General features: G+C 37.8%; 1 protein-coding gene across 3 annotated transcripts in view; it reads left to right on the forward strand.

Annotated features, from left to right (window-relative positions):
- The window catches only part of Prkd1 (protein kinase D1), a 316,195-nt gene that overhangs the window by 253,794 nt on the left and 43,030 nt on the right, over window positions 1-19,371 (forward strand). For 2 of the 3 annotated variants that reach the window (XM_052185895.1, XM_052185898.1), the window contains 7 exons: window positions 1,553-1,757; window positions 3,127-3,250; window positions 4,664-4,741; window positions 6,160-6,439; window positions 7,642-7,694; window positions 9,662-9,734; window positions 10,856-10,962. In XM_052185895.1, the coding sequence (XP_052041855.1) occupies window positions 1,553-1,757; window positions 3,127-3,250; window positions 4,664-4,741; window positions 6,160-6,439; window positions 7,642-7,694; window positions 9,662-9,734; window positions 10,856-10,962 (920 nt within the window). The remainder of the gene's footprint in view (window positions 1-1,552; window positions 1,758-3,126; window positions 3,251-4,663; window positions 4,742-6,159; window positions 6,440-7,641; window positions 7,695-9,661; window positions 9,735-10,855; window positions 10,963-19,371) is intronic. The other variant, XM_052185897.1, reaches the window with a different exon arrangement.

A 19,371-nucleotide genomic window follows, 5' to 3' on the forward strand; every position in this document is an offset into this window, starting at 1 on the left:
CCATTGTATAAATATACCACATTTTTGTTTTTTTTCTTTTATATTTCAGTTGAGAAATTTGAAACTCAGCTCCAAATAAATAGCAGCTCACTCCAGATAATTGGGTTTTTGATAATAATAATAATGATAACAACAACAACAACAATAATAATAATAATAATAATAATAATACAGCTTCACATAGTATACAATTCTTATTGAAGACTTGTATTGCCTGCTCTCTTTATTACATTTCCTAAGCCTAGTTTGTTCAGAAATTCCCTCTTGGAATACTTACAAACTAGTGTTCCCCTAAAATTTCTCTGCCCTGCACACAGGAAACACTGAGGCATAAGTTAACTTCTGTCTCTACCCGTTGATAAAGGGCTAGATCACAGACAGATCTAGAGGCACACAGCCAGAGAGGACTAGTCTCGGCAGGTTACTGCTTCCAGGGTATACACAGGTGTGACCTTGACTCCAAAACATGAAGATCTTAGTTTGGCCAACCAGCAGGAAGTGTTTCTTCCTGTATTTGGAATATTTTCTTTAGAACAATTCAACAACATGAATTAGCATTGGTACACCCCTTCCTCCGATATAATATCCTTTGGGCATTCACCTTCATCTGTGACTTAGGACCCAGGCTCTCTTTCTCCATAGACTGAGAACTGTTTAGGTTCAATCTTCACGCCAAGGGACTTCTGGATCCTCTGGTTATAGAAATTCAAGGAGATAAACAGATATTTGAAGCTGAAGAATACATTATTGTATATGTGTGCAAAGAAATAGACATAGAAGGGGGCAAAAAACAGGATGAGGCACTTTCTAGGAAAACATTCTTATGCATACAGATTTCCAGCATAGAGGTCCAAAGTTAAGTGAGAAAATTGAAAGCTTGGAGATTTTCCCACTTTCTGAAGCTTGTGATATTGACTCTTTTTCAATTCCAGGGAATGTCAATTGGACTTGATAACTAGAACCCAGGGGACATGGAGAAGTTTGTGATGTTGATAACTTGAAGATTGCATTTTCCCATGTAGTCAGTGCAATGTGGTAAAATGGGAACTTCCTAGACATAGAGGCTCACAGTCTCTGATTGATCTGTTTTTCTTATTTTAAAATGAGCAAAATACTTGAGGTATTTTAAAACTAGATCTCATGAGGACATGAGGAGATATATGATTTAAAAGTTAGCTGCAATAGTAGTTATAGGTGACCCCTTTTTCATGTGAAGCCCACACCTACCCACATGTCTTTCTTTCTGTAAGAGGCCTGTGCCATGAAATAGTTTAGTTTTCAATTCACATGTCTTGACAGGGCCTCCCTGAACCGTTTTCCTGGGATTCATTTTATAGTTTCTTCATTTTTAGTGTGTATTTGCCTTGGAGAATACGAAATAAGCATTGGGCTGTGAAATTGTGTGTTTACTGTTTCATATCTTCACGTACTTTGATTCAGTTGGTATGTGGGGGCAAGAAGTGACTTCTACTTGATTTGTTAGGATTGCCTTTCCCTAAAGCCCTAGCTCCAAGCATCCAGACTTACCTTGTTGGGTCCAACAATTTTCCAGAATTGCTTAGCCCTGGGGCAGAATCTGATGTTGTCATGGAAGAAGGCAGTGACGACAATGACAGCGAGAGGAACAGTGGGCTCATGGACGACATGGACGAGGCCATGGTCCAGGATACTGAGATGGCTTTGGCGGAGGCCCAGAATGATGGTGCAGAGATGCAAGATCTAGATGCAGACCAGGAGGACTCCAACAGAACCATCAGGTCAGAAGCCCTATAGGACTCAAGCTCTTAGGTGTGTCAGTCCATAAAAGAAACATGAAAAGCTATGCACTGCATAGGAAAACCTGTGGAATGAGGAGGCTTGCTTGCCCTGGGAGAAGAGCTTGTTTCAGACCTGGTAGTATTTCTCTGTTGACCCATTTTCTTTGTGCTAGAAGGATACACATATTTGCTGTCATCACTATTAAGTTAATAGTTAATATTAACTGAGACTTCATTGTGTGGAAATGTAATATTCAAGGGTCAGCCTCAGCAGAAATCATTTACTTTAAAACTGACCCCTATTATACACATCACAGTCAATGCACCTCATTGTTCTTCACTTCATTTTAGGTCATTTTCTACCTATTATCCACATTTATTATTTTAGCCCTCAGTGATCTTCGCTTTTCATATTAGTAGTCAGTCCAGCATGGCCACCAGGTCAAATGGAGCTGCTTCCTGCTTTGTGATTGGATCTTATTGCAGCCATGCCTGTTCATGCCTTCTGTGACTGCTTCCACACTACAATGGTTAAATGGTGAATACTACAAAACCCAGGATCCTGTCGACCTGAACCCTTACAGAAAAAGTTTCTCACTGTCACTAATTGACATTGCAAACCATATTGACAATCTTCTGTCCATATTACAAATGTCAAATTCATTAACACTTTGAGATTAGCCATGATCATGCAAAGATATGTTGCATGTCTTCCATTTACTGGTGTAATACACATTCTTTTAGTAGGGAAAATTATCAGTTTTATGAGTTTGAAGAGCATACAGTTCTTTTGTGCCTGAGGATTTGTGGGAAGCAGAGGGAAGGATGAGGAGGCAAGAGAGGAAAAGGGTACCAAGAGTGTCACTTACAAGAGAAAAATGCTGAAAAATGAGAGTAAGCCCATGAATATAGATATGGAAAACGCTAGGAATAAACTCATCTGGGAAGTTCTAGTTTGTTTTGTTTTATCAGACAAGTTTGTATAGAAATACATTATCTATAAATTATTATTGCCATGTCTGTTGCATATAACAAACTTTCCCCTGTGATTTTGAATACTGTGGCTTCCAAACACTGGCAGTAAACCCTGCTGTTTTCCTAAAACTTTGAATGCCATCAAGATCAATGGGAGAATCTCTCTGTATCCGACTCTGCCTCGGGAGTTTTAAAGTGAACATCTGAAGTACCTGTCACTCCCCCAAGAAACTTGCTTTCTAAGCCATCAGCCTCTGACAGTACATTTCACTGAAAATGAGACAAGCATTTTTTTTTGACTTGTGCTTTGAAATAGTTTAAATGAGCTTTTATTCGTGGGAAGAAGATCTGAATGTGAAAATATTTCCCTGCTAACATATTTTGACTTTTCAAGCCCTTCCACGAGCAACAATATTCCGCTCATGAGGGTCGTGCAGTCTGTCAAACACACCAAACGGAGGAGCAGCACGGTGATGAAGGAAGGGTGGATGGTCCACTACACCAGCAAGGACACACTGGTAAGGAGACAGAGTGCTCCCGAGGAATCTGATGCCTCAGGCGACTGGGATGTGAGAGTTGGGAGCAGACCTCCCAGCAGAGGCATAAAGTCAGTAGAGCACATACTATCTGGACGTTTTATATAGGTGAATAACTATCGCAGTTAGAATAAATTGTTCAAAGCGATTCCAGTACAAAAAAAAAATCTGCAGACAACTGGAATGTCTACATCATTTCAAGGACAGCCAAGAAAGACGTACTGCATGGTTTTAGTTTGTCCCTCTGTGGCCCAGAGGTTTAAAAGACACTGTGCCTTTTGGGAAGTGAGAGAGAACACTGATTGATGACTGCTATTGTTTAAAAGTTTAGCCATGTTGGTGTGTGACAGTCTTGTAGTGTCTTCCCCTCCTTACCAGTAGAACCCGAATAGCTGAATAATAAAATTGTGTATTTGGCTAAAAGAGTGCATCCTTGAGGCGTGGTTCCGAGTTTAACTAATGGACATTCCGTGAGAACTTTTCACTCTTCTTTTTCTATCTCTACCCTCCAAACTAGGATTTCTACCATGTCTTTAGATAAAGAGACATTTGTGCCCTTAATTGATCATTTATAACTTACACCTTCTTATGGGAGAGAAAATTTAGTTCAGGACTCAAGTGAACACTATAACATTCTTTTTGGACCAGTTGGAAAATATTTAAGGTATATTTAATGTTTGTTTGGTCAAAGAGTGGTTGTGAGAGACACCAAAAATAATGCTGAGTCTTTGTTCCTGAAAGGGTGCTAATGCATGCATCCCTGGCAAGGGGCTGCACTGGGAGAACAAAAACCCAGTCCCTAAGTCACAGTGCTGAGCCTAAGAGCCTAGGAGCCTAAGTCACAGCAGCTGAAGAGGATGGAAGCCTCAAGTGCATTTGTCTAAACTTGCAACCATGAGGTTAAACCTTCCATCTAAGGAAATGTATTTAGCAAGGCTGCTTTTGGTGTTCTATGGCGAGTAGAAGTGAAAATGCCTAACTGAGTCCTCAGGGTCTGTCATGTTCTAAAAGATAAACACACCCACTCCTGCTACTCTACAAACTACCTGTTGCTAAGCCCTGCTTTTTTCTGTACACTACAAAATCTCCTTTAGCTTCTTAAGCAAATAAATGTTAAAAATGGGAGTATTTTGGTATTCATTTTATGCATATGAATGGCAAACCTGGTACTTCCCAGGATGCTAATCCAGTGTCTCTGTTATAATTCACAGTCTTAAAAGTAGGTATGGAGACATGTCACATTGTGCTCATTAAATAGCTTCTTGGGTTAAAATGTGAGTCATTTTGGTCTAATGTCCTTTAACTTTTCACCATTGAATCCATGGTCTATCAGAGAAATTTCACTTGTTTTTATAAAGTGCACGGGTTTTTAAAGTTTTGTAACTTCCATTTCAGCGGAAAAGGCATTACTGGAGACTGGACAGCAAGTGCATTACACTCTTCCAAAATGACACCGGGAGCCGGTACTATAAGGTGAGCTGGCGTCTTCCGGTTTTGCCTCACAGTGTTCCTAAGGTATGCAGGAAGCTGGTCCACATCCAACAGTGTGACCATTCCTGGGCTCCAGAGAGAGACCTTCTAATTGGCGGTATGCAGTTTTTCAGGAATTCAGATGTGACATCTTGATTCTTATGTCATCTCATGATTGCCAACAAAGTGCTTCTGGCCTGGGGTATGGTGAGGAGCAAAATGGTGGAGAAGGAAATGGAGGGGAAGCTAAATGAAGCCACTGGGCAGAGTTGTTTGGTTTCACTAGAGAGTCAGTGGTTACAACCAGTGACTAAGAGTAAATTCTGACATCCTCAGTTAGCCGCCACTGGAGGTTAGCAGGTAGATACACTCCTCTGCATTTATGAGGATCACATCCCTTTATTTGTCAGCAATGGTCTGTCTTTTTACATTAAGTAATATACAAGAGGTATCTAGCATAGTTCCTGTGATACTCCATGGTCCCCATTATACAGCTGTGACACAAAAGAAAAGGTTATTAAATTTTAAATTGAAAAAATGAAATTATTACTCTGGTTACTTGATGCATCCTGCAGTACAGTATGTCAGCTCATGTTTTCAATACTTTAATGACTATTAAAAAAAAACAACAACAAGTAATTTTGGGGTTGGGAGGGATGGTTCATTCAATAAAGTACTTTATCACATAAGCCTGAGGATCTGGAATCTGAGTTTAAATTCTTAGAACACGATGATGATGATGATGATGATGATGATGATGATGATGATGGTGACCCAGTCATTGTCAACTATGTCTTATAACCCTAATGTAGACACATCAGATAAAGGCAGATTTCTGGAGCCAATCAGTAAGCCTGGGTCCAGTGAGAGATCCTGTCTCAGAGATGGGTAATAATGGTGCAAGTACACATTATTTAAAACAAAACTACTTTGTAAACTAATTTCTGTGGATTTTCTCAGTGAGCACTCCTCTATAACTATATTATATTGGCATATATAGAATCTGAGGTAAAGAAACGCTTGAAATACAAAACAGTCATGAATACCCAAATACATTTTTAAAGATCTTATAATTTGCTTCAGAGCTTTGTTAGAGTCTTCCATCTGCCACAGGACCAGTGTTAGCAAAAAAGAAAGAGAGAAAGAGGGAGAAAGAGAGAGGGGGAGGGAGGGAAGGAAGGAGGGAATGTATGAAGGAAGGAAGAAGGAAGAGAGGAAGGAAGGATGAAGAGAGGAAATTTTTCAGAAAGTATGAAAAGGCCCCTTTTATTAAAAAAATTACATTTTGTACATGTTGTAATATATTACAAAATATTTTCTGTATATTCTGTTCGTAACTTCCTTTCTTACACGGCATGGATTTTATTTAATTATTGACATGCTTTTGGTTAGCTACATTCACCATACTTTGTCTTCCACAGGAAATTCCCTTATCAGAAATTTTATGTCTGGAACCAGCAAAACCTTCAGCACTGACTCCTGTTGGAGCGAATCCTCATTGTTTTGAAATCACTACAGCAAACGTAGTGTATTATGTGGGAGAAAACGTGGTCAATCCTTCAAGCCCCCCACCAAGCAACAGTGTTCTCACCAGCGGCACCGGGACAGATGTGGCCCGGATGTGGGAGGTTGCCATCCAGCACGCTCTCATGCCCGTCATCCCCAAGGGCTCCTCGGTCGGATCCGGAACCAACTCGCACAGTGAGTCCAATGGCTTCTGTCTGGCGTGGCGTTCGCTCAGGCTCCTGACCCACTGCTTTTCCCAAAGAGAGGTTGAAGGGAGTCTCCCTGTGCTGGCTTCAGTTCGTGGCAGAACAAGGAATCTCTGAAGAGAAGCTGCTGTGCTTACTAAAATATTTATTAAATGTCTGTACTTATTTTATATTAGAGCTTTTATAAAGTCAAGTATAACCTATATGCTACACGACCACAGGTGCCCATGACTATTCTTCCTAAGAGAAACCATTCAGTTGGTTTGAGTTCACTTGGAATGTCACAAATATGAAAAATATATATTTGCCACAAATCTCCTTCTCCTTTTCTACCCACAGTATATGACCATTATTGCTACTTGATCACTTTATCCCAGGAAGAAATTTCTGAGTATTAATAAAATAGATTCAGCCAGAGTATAAGCAAGATGAAATATTGAGGAAGATCTAAAAAAATATAGAGGAGTATCTATATGAAATTATAATCTGAATGCATCATAAATCATGCAACCCACAGATAAACCTGTTTTAATATTATATATTTGATCTGTCATAATTATCTTTTTCTCTTCAGCCAGTATATTAATATGATAAATAAACCTATTCTGACTATAAAAATATATTTTATGTAAACTAAGCACTTAATCAGAGACCTCTACCTTAACTCCTAAAACCCCAATCATTAATGATTTATCTACATTCTAACAGAAACAGTTAAATTCTAGAAAGTTAGTTTTCTGTTAGCTAACAGACTTGCTGCATGGCAAAGCCAGAATTGAAACTCTTTTTTAATATGAGCTCTATGCTGACAAATACATATTTTTAAATATTTATTTATTTATTATATGTTAAGTTCACTGTAGTTGTCTACAGAAACACCAGAAGAGAGCATTGGATCTCATTACAGGTGGTTGTGAACCATCATGCAGTTCCTGGGATTTGAACTCAGGACCTTCAGAAGAGTAGTCACTGCTCCTAACCACCGAGCCATCTCTCCAGCCCAACAAATACATATTTAATAACAAATTATAGAGTTTGTAATGTTAAGGGAACTAATGTATCTTAATAGAAAATTTGTAGAAAAATCTAAATGCTGTGATTAATGTAAATACAATAATTGTAGCCCATTGGGATATTTTTTAAAATATACTCTAACTATTTTATGTCTGCTTTTTAAACATGCATTTCCAGAAGATATTTCTGTGAGCATTTCCGTTTCAAATTGCCAGATTCAGGAAAATGTGGTAAGTCTATATCTATTAATATAAATCTTAGAATGTGATTACTGGAAAATAGAAAGGATCACTTGATAGATTTTTACTTATCTAATTTTCTGCTTATTTTCTTCCATGATATTTTATGAACAGTACATTGTTTATAGATTTTCTATATTCTATAATATATTACCAAGGGCTGTTTGTCATAACAGACAATTGTAGTGTGAGATACAAATTTTCATATTTATCTGGGGATTTTTTTTGTTTTTTTGTTTTTGTTTTGTGTGTATTTGTTTTGGGGCTTTTTTGTTTTGTTTTTTGTTTGTTTGTTTGTTTTTAGATCAAAATACGACAAGCGATTTACCAAGAACATTGTGGAAGGAGGCCGGGTTGGTAGTGACAGTTAGGAGAGCCTCCGGTCTGTTCTTGACACTTGAAATTTAATGGTTAGAATTGCACAGTAAAATAGATACACTAATAATATAAAATTTTTATTTATAGATATTTTTACCATACCATTGCTTACCTCCTTGCTAGCAAGGTGTACTGATAGATGAAAGGGGTTGAAAACATTCTCCGTCACATATACATGCCACGATTTATATCTCAAAGATGTCCTCTAAATTAGGAACTGTGGTCACCAGTGCCACCTAAGACAGACTTTTCAGAATTCAGAAGTTACAGACCATGTGAGATGTTTTACGGGAGTTTGTGTTTGCTTGATTTCATCTCAGTACTCAAAATGGAATAATGCCTTTTCCTACCTCAGTGCTGTGGCCAACAGCATTAACGGCTTGCTCTCTGTACCAGTGTACCATTCTGCTTACAGTGACCTGAGATTGTTTATCAGAAAACAGACTCCATGACTCTATGTCCAGTACTGCTCTTGTCCCTGGAGTTATTGATGACCAGGTTTAAATTGAACAAAGGCACGGGGGAATTACTGGAGGTAACATCAGTGACACTTAGATGGATGCTTGAACTGGTCCTTCTGAGATGCAAGCCTCAAGACTGGGGTGTTCTGCTGGCCTTGCTTAGACACAGAAGACCCTGGTGAAAGCTCTAGACCTCTAGACCTCTCTGGGTAGTTCCCGGGGGATCTCAGAGTCCTTTATCCTAGTTGCCCACTGAAAATTTTGAAATGAATCTTCAAAGAAATTCTAACGAGTCCATTAGTTAGCTTGGCTGCAGAAAAAAGCGACCAGAATAATGATTTTCATTGCCAGAGTTTTAAATTCACCTTCTGAATGCTCCATGGGATCGCAGTCCACAAGCTTCATTGTTGCTTGCTAACAGAAGAGAAGGAAATTGGTGGGGTGCACTGGCTGAAAAGTGACCTTCAAAAGTCAAGAGTTTGTAGAAGTGAAATAGGCGGAGAATGTGTTGGGATGCACAGTACCAGGAAAATAACATGTAAAAGCTTTGTACCATTTCCATGAATATGCTTACGAAGAGGTGCCATGTGAAACCCAGATTAGCTCACTCTCTATCCAGTGATTATAGTTTCTCAGGTGGTGATACTGTGTGGTTATTTATGTAGTAGCTGGGATTCCTGCAGTGGTTGTCTGTAGCTTAGGTTCTTGTAGAAATGAGACATAAGCAGGTGTCGCCTCACTGTTCTGGCCTGAAGGTGAAGCTGCATTGTTAAAGACATGTGATGGGCCCGTGGAATAGTTAATGAAATTTCTAAATTACTAGTACAGAAATAAGAATACATTTTCAGATATTTATAGTAAATTCCATTGATTGGTTTTAGATCCACATTCTATTAAAATGTACTTAGGAGCAGAATAGTTTTCAAAATGTTATATGAATATAATTTTAATATTATAGCCATTGAAATTTTATCCAACATTTAGAAGTGTTAAATAAGCTTTGGGATATTATTTTATATTCCTATTAAATCAGCTAATAGTAATTATAATTATAAAATGCAATAGGATTAAAGCTTGTTCTCCCCCCATCTTTGTTCGGCTCTGGGTATATACCTGTAGGATATCAGCACAGTCTATCAAATTTTTCCTGATGAAGTTCTGGGTTCCGGACAGTTCGGAATTGTTTATGGAGGTGAGTAGGTTCAATAAGTTTTTCTTATGAACTTGAACATTTAGGGACCTGTATATAAAAGTATTATATTGCCAATGAAAAATAAATACACAAAGACGCATATTTGTGTATCTGGGAGTCACCTTCAGAGAAGCTTCTTCTGAGATAGCCATTTTTTAAAAGCACATAAATTTTAAGAGTTTCTTATTCCTGAAAAACTTGTTTTGGTATGTGTTAGAAAAACCCTACTCACAGTGTTGGAGAAGTTTGATTTTTTTATTTAGAGAAAATATTGTTGAAACATGGATGCTGTAGCTTATAAAGAAAACAGTACTATTTTCTCTCCTCATCTTGGATTAGAATCTTACAGGTACTATTTGTCAGCGGATCTGGAGCCCTTGAATTCTAACATTTCCCCAATTCATAGCATCTAAATGTTTTAGCTTTTCAAGGTCAAGGTTGATGTTTTTTACTTAGATCCTAGACAATTCAGTCAAATGTTTCAAGCTATATGTAACATTTAATTTTGAATTCTTACCTGCTATAGAAAATGATAGCTTTTCTTAGTTTGATAATTAACAAATTATTTTTATGAGTTTTATTTTATAAAATAATCATGTCTAACACTTTTACTTAGTATTTACTTTTATCATTAAATTACCAAAAACTCTAAATACAAAATTTTCAGTAAGACTGTGGGTAATAGGGGTGGAGCTTCATAAGGAAGAATGAAAACCAGAAGAGTAGATCTGTAGAGGAAGGCAATGAGGGTAGGGTCTCAGAGGTGCATGGTCTTCACAGCGACTGAGAAGTGAGCTACACCAAGCTCTCACTGTATCTATCAGGAGCTGCTGCTCTAATTGCTGAGTTGAGGTAGAGTCTGTATGAATCAAGACACAAGCACTGTTGATCAAGAAAGTGAGACCATAAATCTACGGGAATACCCTGATGAAGGAATACCATCTGGGAGGGTCAAGTGAGCACCAGGAGAACAGGATGCAAGAACAGAGGACAATGGGAATCAAAGGTGCTGACGGAACATAATTTCAGGGTAGTTTATATGGTCAACACTTTTCACTAACTACAGCTGTTCATTTGCTAATTAATTAATTTTTTTAATGTTTCTCATTTTTATCTTGAAGGTAAACATCGTAAAACAGGAAGAGATGTAGCTATTAAGATTATTGACAAATTAAGATTTCCAACAAAACAAGAAAGTCAGCTTCGTAATGAGGTTGCAATTTTACAGGTAAACCGATTCTCATTTGAGAGTTGTAAATTCCCCTCCTTGACTTCTGTAAAACAATCAAAAGTCATGCAGATACCTACAGCCTAGATAATTAAGAGCAGATTAACTGGAAAGACAAATTGAGTCAGACTTAACTGAATGGTACCCTCCAGGGTGTAGAGAAGTTGTCCTTTTTAATGTACTTAGTACCACAGTTTAACATATTATTAATATTCATTATATAGGCATATTTTCAGGTTGGACATGCTCAGAGCAATTTGTCTTAGATTCAAAATGACCTTACCTTCATAAACACTTTCCTCTTTACATGAATGAAGTTTGTAACTGTTAGCCAATAGGGTATGTAAGTAACACATGGCTGAGAAATAGATTGTCTGGGTCATCCTGATGCCCTTCATGTCTCTCAAGGTGAGTTTTTCTCTGATGTGAAAAATGTCACAACTCCCATTCACAACAATGCCCTATAACACCAGAATATTTTATAAGACTTATTGTGTGTCTAATGTATATAATTGTTTGAATCATTTTTAGAAATCAAAAGGAAATTGAGCAGTTGTCTGCCAACTGGTAAACATAGCTATCTACTCAATTTATGTTTGATAAATACAAGTTTTAATATACATGCCAAAAGTCCTACTTTTGTAAGTTAATATTAATTTTTAACTCAAGATTTTGTTCAAATTTTCAGGCATTAAACAGGAACAAAGCAGTTTATTGTTTTGCATCTACTGTTTCATTTAATTCCCCTTTATTGAGTTTTGCATGTAAATGTAACAGAATTGGATTTGCCCAGGCTCGGTAGTGTAAGCATATAGTTCAATATATGGGTTAGGCTAAGGCAGTAGGATTACTAGGTGCACACCAACTTGGGTTACATAAGGAGACCTAGTAAATAAAGAGAGGTGAAGAGAGTTAGTTGTATAAAGATGGAAGGAGAAAAAAAAACTAAAGGAGATAATGAAAACAAAAAAAAAACTCATGAATTTTTGTACAGAAAAATATCATTTTTCTGATTGTCAGAATTCCTAAAATTGTTGCTTTGTGCCTTTGGGCAATAATGTAGCACAAAGATCTATTCACAAAGATCTTTGTCTCTGTACCCATTCACAAAGATCTTTGTCTCTGTACCCACAGCTACAGTTACTATGCCAGTTCTTGTGTTCATGATTTAGTACTTGCTGTTCTGTGACTAGAAAAAAATTAATTGCTAAGGCTAGAGAAATAGCTAAGTGGGCAAAATGCTTGTCACAAAATCATGAGTATCAGAGTTCAGTTTACTGTCACCTAATTAAAATCTGGACATAAAAGGAAACAAGCTTCTATAATCATGGCCAGTCAGTTTAACCAGTTAGTGAGCTCCATCCTTTAAGAGACTATGTCAAAAACTAGCTTCTATGGATACATAAACAGGCTTGCACACCTTCACATAGAGAAAGCCAGCCAGCCATACAGAGAGGTGGGGGAGAGAAGGAGGGAAGGAGGGAGGGAGGAAGGGGGAGAGAGAGAGAGAGAGAGAGAGCGAGAGAGAGAGAGAGAGAGAGAGAGAGAGAGAGAGAGAGAGAGAGAGAGAAGAGAGAGACAGAGACAGAGACAGAGACACAGAGATAGAGACAGAGAGAGAACTTTGTGACATTAAGAATTAGTTCTATAAATGTAGCAAGGGGCATCTATGTAAGACTGGATCCTCCTTCAGTATCCACTCCCTTGGGATCTCCCAGGGCATATTCTTTTGTAGAGGAAAAACTCCCAGATATGGAATGGGTGCCCTCCTGCTTCTGGAATCAGGTGCACTGGCTTATACTGTTCCTGAAGTCTAAGAAGTGTTAGGGGCTTACAAGAGTTTGGATTGTAGTGCTGAGTGGAAATAAATAGCACTTGGGAAGTTCTATCAACTCTTCCTTGTTTAGCTTGGTTTGTGACTCTGTAAAGTAGCATATTTTAGCATATAGAAAACCTTTAACTAATGCATGTGTAGTGTGAGAAAAAGCAGAGTTCACCTTAATTTTCTGTATATATTTTTCTGTGTAGATATCTGCGTAGATTATCATATATAATCCCTAGAACTGTAAGCTCTTGAGCTATTTCTGAGTAACAGGAGTTAAGTTAATAGCAGAAAGTAAGGAAAATAGAGTATTTATATCTGTTTTCATTGGCTATAACTATATTATTATTATGATATATAAGGGCAAATGTTAATGAATTATAGAGTTTAAAGTTACTGCATCAAATTCCCAAGGGATACAGTCATGTTATTTTGATTTCTTTTCATGTCAACCCAATACGAATTAAAGGCAGGTTGTACCTTATTATCCAGATGTGTTAGCTAACTAACACGTCTATATCATCCAACATATTACATTCAAACTCTAATTGTAAATATGGGTGTTATGATATGCTTAATGAAATATAAATCATCTTGGAAAGGTTGTTGAATGAAGATCAGATTTATCTACCAGCATACCAATATTAGAGCACATACAAACATTTAGCTCATATCTATGCATGTAATTCTATTCCCTATGATGTTTCTATTTTTCTTGAAGTATATTTTAATTTACAAATATAGTGAATAATAGTAGAGTTTCCATTAATAATACACTTTGTGAAAAAGTAATTTGGAATTATATATCTATATCTATACATATACCTATACCTTATCTCTCTCTCTCTCTCTCTCTCTCTCTCTCTCTCTCTCTATATATATATATATATATATATATATATATATATATATATATATATATATATATATATATATATATATATATATCAGAGTATATGAAATGGAGAAATTCATAAACTCTTTGGTCCATAAATTTTATGGGCCTTTTGTCTAGTGCTGTGATTTCTTCTCTACCTATCAGTCTCTGCTTTTCAGTCTTTATCAGACTCTATTAGGTTAGTCATTTCACAGAACTGATCAGTTGTTCCTTTACAAATCTCTCTGCTTATTGCACACTATACTTTGCAGATTCCATGTCTCCTTCCTTCCTGTTTCTCAGCTGCCCTCTTAACCTCATCCCTCCACCAGATTAAGTGACTTAGACTGACCTGACACTCTTTCCCAGAGCAGGGTCGCCTATTATCAAAGAACCATCTATCATCCACTCACAATATCTCTATGACACTGCACTTGAGGACTGATGCTTCTTAAGTACTTCAGCCTCATTTCCATCCTCAGAGCATCCTCACTTCATTGTGCCATCTTACCCCAAATCAGCCTGAAAGCAAACAGCAAATGCTGAGGTGAGCTGTCTCATTATCATATGACCCTTCCCTTCAGCTAATGAAACTATTGTTATTCACATATTACTATGATACACTCCTTTCTTTAAGGAAAGAAAGGGAGGTCTTCTGGACCATGTAGAAATGAATGAAACCCTTGAAGTTATTTAGAGTCTGTTTAGGTCATCAGGTCTAGTGGTCTCCAAATCAGAGATGCTGGAAAGTATAGTGAAAAAAATCATGGATGCTGACTGTGATCTGGAAATCAGGATACTGCAAAAGAAGATGTAACATTAGTGAAATCCTAAAAAGCGGGACAGCTTTCAGATACACAAGCAAGTACGTGAGAGAAAGGGACAATACTCTGAAAAGCCATCTCAGCAAAGAAAATATCCTTCTAAAATAACTATCAAATTAAATGATGTCCAAAAAGAATGGAGGAGTGGCCCCTGGTTCTGGAAAGACTCAGTGCAACAGTATAGGGGAATTCCAGAACAGGGAAGTGGGAAGGGGAGGATGGAAGAACAGGGGGACGGAAGAGGGCTTATGGGACTTGCGGGGAGTGGAGGACCCAGAAAAGCGGAAATCATTTGAAATGTATATAAAAATATATCAATAAAAATAACTATCAAAGTAGGAATAACATTAGAAATTTAAGAGTAATATTCGAGAAATTCTCATCATACAAATCTAAGCACAAATGAAGGCATGGAGGTGAGAGAGGCATAGTTGTTGGGCCTAGAGTTTCCTAAAAAAGGTTTTCTTTATTTGCATATAATACATACATAAAGCCTGTGTAGTTTGCATTATGCTACTTGTATGTTTATTTCCTGGGCTATTTGATTTTGGTGTGTTCTTCCCTGGAGAAGATGATTTCTTCCACTCTCAGCTTTTCTTATTTACCTGTAGCTCTTTGTCTATGGTTAAGAACTCATGTTTCCCCCCACCCATATTAGGTCGTATCATCAAAGACCTTCAGTCTTTGAAGCCATTGTTATTGGCTTTTTAGTATTACCTGACTTCTCTAATATATCCCTCATCTAAATTGTACTAGAAATTCTGGCCTTAGTTGGAATTTCAAGAGCTCTTCACTTATCTTCAAGATACAGAATATGTGAAGTTTATCGTTAAGTTGATAGAAACTGGTCTTCCTATCTTCCAAAATTACAAAGTGAATCATTCATATAAAAATACTAATAATCATAATCCTGTGAATTAACCTAGATGTTGACTTAAAATCTATATTGTGCTGGTTGTGTAGGCAGATTGCTGTTTTTAAAATTGTCTCAGAGATATGTGTGTGTGTGAGAGAGAGAGATGATAGATGATAGATATAGATAGATAGATATAGATAGATGAGCACATGATATACATATACACACATATGCATAGAAACATACATACCTAGAGATAGATTAATAGACTCTTTTTGGCTTGATAACTTATGTTTTAGAGTGGAATAGCATTTCATTATCTGGATATGCCATGAGTTATCCATTTATCTGCTAGAAGATATCTTGCCTCCAAGTTTAGGCTATTACGTGTAAAGCTGCTTTTAAAAATTAATGTACAAGCTTGTTTGAACGCTTATGTGTAAGTAACAAAGTGCATGATTGTTAGAGCATGCAATCAAAGTGTGCTTAGCTTTACAAGAGACTGTTACACTGTCTTCCGTAGTGGTGGGGCCAGTTTGCAATTTCACATCTCTGAGCAAGAGCACTGCAGCCCCACCTCCTCATTAGAATCTGCTGTTACAGATATCCAGGTGTCTATAGCTCTAACAGGTCTGTACCAATATGTTGCTTAATTTTAATTTTCTTGATGATATGTGATGTAAAGATATTTTAAATATAGGGTTTTTTCCAATCTGTATACTTTGAGAAATGCCAAACCTTCACTCATTTTTAGTTTATTAAATTTTTATATAATTAAATTTTGGAAAATCTTTGGATGTATTTAGGAACAATCCTTTATAAAGTTTGATAAAAAGCATCTTTTACAAATCTTTTATCACAGACCATGAGGGTTTTTTTTTCTTATTCTCTTGATTTGCTTGAAAGATCCCTGAGGCTGGGTAGGGAACATGGCCTTTTACACTATCCTGTACACTGAAAAATCAAGGAAGAGCAGAACAGCCCCAGAGATGAGAGGGCTTGCCTACGTTTCTTCTCAGCATGCTGCTTCCATTTGCACTTAGCTGCCTCTCCTTTTGTAAGAAAAGGAGAGGACTCATTATATTTACCACATCTCTGTAGCAACTCTGAAATCTAAAGCTTGATGGAAGCATTCCAGGCTTATGAACTTGAGAATAACTGAGTAATGTTCGGGCATGTCTAAGGATATATATGAATGACTGCATCAAGTAACCTTTTTACTAAAGAGATCTTGTTCCCCTCACCCACCCCATACCTGCTACTAAGCAAATTCCACTTAGAATGCAAGGAGTTACAGCGAATTTCACATAAGTTAAAATACTGGATTTTAATCATGAGATTACTTAAAACATAAAAAACTGGATTGTTAATCATGACATGACTCCCAAAGTCCATGCCCTTTCTTGATGCAAAGATAAAGCATATCTGTTTTCATTAACAGTTAATAGAGGTTCTGCAGACTATGGATAAAGTTCTGCCACGCAGTGGGGAGTACCTATGGGAACTCATGGGCCAGTTAGCCTGCCATTTACATCTAACCCTCAAAATCCCTCCATAAGAAGATATTGTTCATCAAACAAGACAGGAGGCCAGCACTAACATCTGAGTTCTACTCTAACCTCCATTTATAGGAGGTGTATGCCCACACATGTACACATACACATTACACCTCACACATATACATCATATAAATACACACACACATGCAACTACACACACATATACACATATGTCATTTACTCACACATCATACAAACTCAGACATGCATACACATCCACCATACACTGGTCTGATACTGATTGCAGAGCAGTGCTGAAAATACCATTAGCTAAATGAAAGGGCTGTTTGCCCATATACAATGCAAGACATGATATTTTTCTAAGACCTCGATTATGTATTAGATACCACAGCATAAATAGGCATTGCTTTGTGTTGCTAAGTACATGTTTTCCTAGGCAGATGAACAAATATCTGTTCACCACAGATAACACAAAGAATTCTACCCAAGTCTAGCCTAATGAATCGATAAGTTTAAAGAGGCCTGGAAGCCAGAATAACCGATAGCTCTAGGTAGGCAGACATAACACGAGGCTAACGTCTATTGGGTCCCTTTTGCCTGCATCCAAGGTCTGGGCAGCTCTGTGGGCCATCTGTGCATCAACCCTGTCGGGGGGCCGTTTGCCCTGCAAACTGCCCGACACTTGGAGGGGTGCTCCACCATCTTGGCTCCCGTACCCCAGAGAGATCTAACAGAGAGCGCCATCTACACAGACATAGCACTAGGCTAACATCACTCAAGTCTCAACCTGTTTGGCTTTGCCTGCACCCAGGGCCTGGGCAGTTCTGTGGGCCGACTGTGTACCAACCCTGTCAGGGGTCATTTGCCCTTCAGAATGATCAGCACTTGGAAAAGGTCCCCGCAGCATTCACCGTCTTCACTCCCTTACGAAGCAGACGGGCAGTATCAGGTTCACAGAGACAACCTGAGTATAGCATTGCTTGGGGCAACAAACACCAGGTCTCCAAGGGTACCCAAGACGGGGGCAGCACATCAACAATCTGTGCCAGGGGAAAGCCGGTCATCCAGCAGAGTGGAAATACCCTTACAGGCTCACAGGAGGTTCAAACACCAGCCAGTGACAACAAGACCAACTAGCACCAGAGATAACCAGATGGGAAAAGGCAAATGTAGGAATGTTACTAACAGAAATCAAGGCAATATGACAGCTTCTGAACTCACTTCTCCAACAACAGAAAGTTCCAATTACCCCAACACACCAGAAAAACAAGATTTGGATTTAAAATCACTGGTCATGATGCTGCTAGAAGAACACAAAAAGGACATAAATAAATCTCTTAAAAAAATACAGGGGAACATGAATAAGTTAGAAGCCCTTACAATGGAAATACAAAAATCTCTTAAAGAAATTCAGGAGAATATGGGTCAAAAGATAGAAGCCTACCCAACTCGTTCTACGAAGCCACAATTATGCTGATACCAAAACCACACAAAGATCCAACAAAGAAGGAGAACTACAGGCCAATATCCCTTATGAATATCGACACAAAAATACTCAATAAAATTCTTGCCAATGGAATCCTAGAACACATCAAAACGATTATTCACTATGATCAAGTAGGCTTCATCCCAGGAATGCAGGGATGGTTCAATATACGGAAATCCAGCAATGCAATACACTACATAAACAAACTCAAAGAAAAAAAAACACATGGTCATTTCATTGGATGCTGAAAAAGCATTTGAAAAAATTCAGCATCCTTTCATGCTAAAAGTCTTGGAAAGAACAGGAATTCAAGTCCCATACCTAAACATAGTAAAAGCACTATACAGCAAACCAGTAGCCAGCATCAAACTAAATGGAGAAAAACTGGAAGCAATCCCACTAAAATCAGGGACTAGACAAGGCTGCCCTCTCTCTCCATATCTAGCTAGAAGTTCTAGCTAGAGCAATTAGACGACATAAGGAGATCAAAGGGATACAAATTGGAAAGGAAGAAGTCAAACTATCACTATTTGTAGATGATATGATAGTATACTTAGGCAGCCCGAAAACCTCCACCAGAGCACTTCTACAACTTGATAAACAACTTCAGCAAAGTGGCTGGTTATAAAATCAACTCAAGCAAATCAGTAGCCTTCCTATATGCAAAAGATAAGCAGGATGAGAAAAAAATTAGGGAAATGACACCCTTCACAATAGCCACAAACAATATAAAGTATCTTGGTGTGACTCTAACCAAACAAGTAAAAGATCTATATGAGAAGAACTTCAGGTCTCTGAAAAAGGAAATCAAAGAAGACCTCAGAAAATGGAAAAATCTTCCATGCTTGTGTATTAGCAGGATTAATATAGTAAAAATGGTCATCTTACCAAAAGCAATCAGATTCAATGCAAACTCCATCAAAATCCCTAACCAGTTCTTCATAGAGTTAGAAAAAGCAATGCTCAAATTCATCTGGAAGAACAAAAATCCCAGGATAGCTAAAACTATTCTCAACAGTAAAAG

Source organism: Apodemus sylvaticus, chromosome 6, assembly GCF_947179515.1.
Source record: "Apodemus sylvaticus chromosome 6, mApoSyl1.1, whole genome shotgun sequence".
Classification (NCBI taxonomy): domain Eukaryota; kingdom Metazoa; phylum Chordata; class Mammalia; order Rodentia; family Muridae; genus Apodemus; species Apodemus sylvaticus.